Source organism: Penaeus chinensis, chromosome 37, assembly GCF_019202785.1.
Source record: "Penaeus chinensis breed Huanghai No. 1 chromosome 37, ASM1920278v2, whole genome shotgun sequence".
NCBI lineage: Eukaryota > Metazoa > Arthropoda > Malacostraca > Decapoda > Penaeidae > Penaeus > Penaeus chinensis.
The window spans coordinates 17,475,285-17,477,784 of NC_061855.1; the positions used below are offsets into that span (position 1 = coordinate 17,475,285).

At 47.4% G+C, this 2,500-nt stretch overlaps 1 protein-coding gene across 1 annotated transcript in view; it reads right to left on the reverse strand.

Annotated features, from left to right (window-relative positions):
* The window catches only part of LOC125045326, a 39,773-nt gene that overhangs the window by 638 nt on the left and 36,635 nt on the right, over window positions 1–2,500 (reverse strand). The window contains exons 7-8 of the mRNA XM_047642531.1: window positions 2,007–2,171; window positions 539–751 (exon numbers count right to left, since the gene is read on the reverse strand). Of these exons, the coding sequence (XP_047498487.1) occupies window positions 539–751; window positions 2,007–2,171 (378 nt within the window). The remainder of the gene's footprint in view (window positions 1–538; window positions 752–2,006; window positions 2,172–2,500) is intronic.

The following is a 2,500-nucleotide window of genomic DNA, read 5'->3' on the forward strand; positions in this document are numbered from 1 at the left end:
AGGTCATATTACGAATAGAGGAATCATCAAAAAGGCAGAAGAATACGTACACAAGAAAAGCAAAGAAACAAAATACCTCTCCAGTATTATAATAATGATTATCATTATTATTAATATCATTTTTATTATCATTATTGTTATCATCATTATTATTAGTAGTAGTTCTAGTAGTAGTAGTATCATTATTATTAATAACATTATCATTGTGATAGTGTTAATATATCTGATATATTAACACTAGAAAGGGGTTGAAATACTGTGTTTGCTATAGGGCATGGTAGGTCATATTACGAATAGAGGAATCATCAAAAAGGCAGAAGAATACGTACACAAGAAAAGCAAAGAAACAAAATACCTCTCCATCCCAGGCTCCCCACCCCACCCCCTTCACCCCCTTCACCCCCCCAACCTCCCACCGAACCCCCTAACCTCACCTCCCCTACATCACCCCCTAACCTACCTCCTTCCCCCTTCACCCTCCTCCCCCCCCCTCTCCCCCCTGACCCCCACCCCACCCCCCGCCAGACCCCACACTCACAATAGACGACCACGTTGCCCGCCGTCCTTGACTCCACCACGTTGAAGCTATCGCCACACAGCCGGTCTTGGCACGAGGTGACAGGCGTGGTGGCGCTGGCAGTCACGCAGGGGATCGTCAGCCAGTCCTTGGTGCAGGACGCCGCCCCTGCCAGGCTCCCGGCGGTGCTCGTGGGGCGGCCGGACAGCGTGAAGGACTGGGAGTTGGTGTTCACTGCAAGGGGAGAGAGGGTCAGTGAGGGGAGGGTGGGTGATGGGAAAGGTGGGTGAGGGGAAAGGTGGGTGAGGGGAAGGGTGGGCGAGGGGAAGGTGGGTGAGGGAAAGGGTGGGTGAGGGGAAGGGTGGGCGAGGGGAAGGGTGGGCGAGGGGAAAGTTGGGCGAGGGGAAGGGTCAGTAAGAGGAGGGTGGGTGAGGGGAGGACGGGTGAGGGGAAAGGTGGGGGAGGGAAAGGGTGGGTGGGGGGAAGGGTGGGCGAGGGGAAGGTGGATGAGGGGAGGTTGAGTGAGGGGAAATGAGGAGTGAGGGGATGCTGGGTAAGGGGAAAGGTGGGTGAGTGGAAGGGTGAGTAAGGAGAAGGGTAACAGAGCAAGGGTGAGTAAAAGAAGGTGAATAAGAGGAAGGATGAGGGAGAGGATGAGTGGTGAGTGAGGGATGAGTGAAAGGAAATGTGAGTGATTGGAAAGGTGAGCGTGAAAAAGGGTGAGTGAGTAAAAAAGGGACATGAGGTGAGGAGTGAGAAAAATTAAGAAATATTAGAGAGAGAAAGGTGGGTGAGAGACGATGAGCGAATAAAGGTGAGTGAGAGGAGGGATACGTGAGAGAAAGAGAGAAAGAGAGAAAGAGAGAGAGAGAGAGAGGGAAAGATAAGAGTGATAGAAGGGACGGATATTTTTCTTATATATTCATCTATCTATTTTACGTAGGACATATGAGTGTGACATGAACCTTCTGCTGTTGCTTTCGTCTTTCTCGAAAGAATAAGGATAAAATAGATCATTTGTAAACCTTTGATTTTCGTTTTAAGAATACGTTGCGATCTTTCAGATTATCTATGTTAAACTGAATGTTTTGCTACCAGTGCTTCATTAGCTTCTGTTGTTTTACTCGATATAGGTCCCTTCATCTATCTATCTATCTACATATATATATATATATATATATATATGTATACATATATATATATATATATATATATATATATATATATATATATATATATATATATATATATGTGTGTGTGTGTGTGTGTGTGTGTGTTTTCCTCTATCTCTTATTCGCCCTTTACAGAAGCCTCCCAAAAAGAATGATAATTTCTTCGTCTTCAGATGTATAATTAATCACTTGTATCACGCTAAGAACTAGTTCTCTTTCCTCTCTTCTCCTTATTTTCTTTCTTCTTCCCCATTTCCCCTTCTCCTGGGTTTTGGGCAACCCATAGACCTTCCTGTAAAACCTTCTCTACCTCTTACCCGTGTCTGCGCAAGTCTCGTACTGGATCCCGCAGAAGTTCTTTTCGGTCCGGATGCAGATGGTGTAGTCCTGATTGGCCAGCTCGAGTCCGGTGGTCAGGTCAAAGTTGTAGGACATGACCTGACCGCTGACGCCTGTGTAGTACTGGACGCAGTTCGAGGGGGCTGTGGAAGGGTTGAATTTGGTTTCTTTTCCTTTGGTAATCTTTTATTTGGATATATGTTTGGGGTCTCAGATTTTTTTTTAAAAGCTTTTGGGGATGATGTTGTACTATCACGTTTTCCTCCACGCCCCCTCCCTCTCTCCCTTTCTCCCGCACCCCCTCCCTCTCTCCCTTTCTCCCGCACCCCCTCCCTCTCTCCCTTTCTCCCACACCCCCTCCCTCTCTCCCTTTCTCCTAAACCCCCTCACTCTCTCCCTTTTTCCCACACCCCTTCCTCTCTCCCTTTCTCCCACACCCCCTTCCTCCCTCCCTTTCTCCCACACCCCCTCC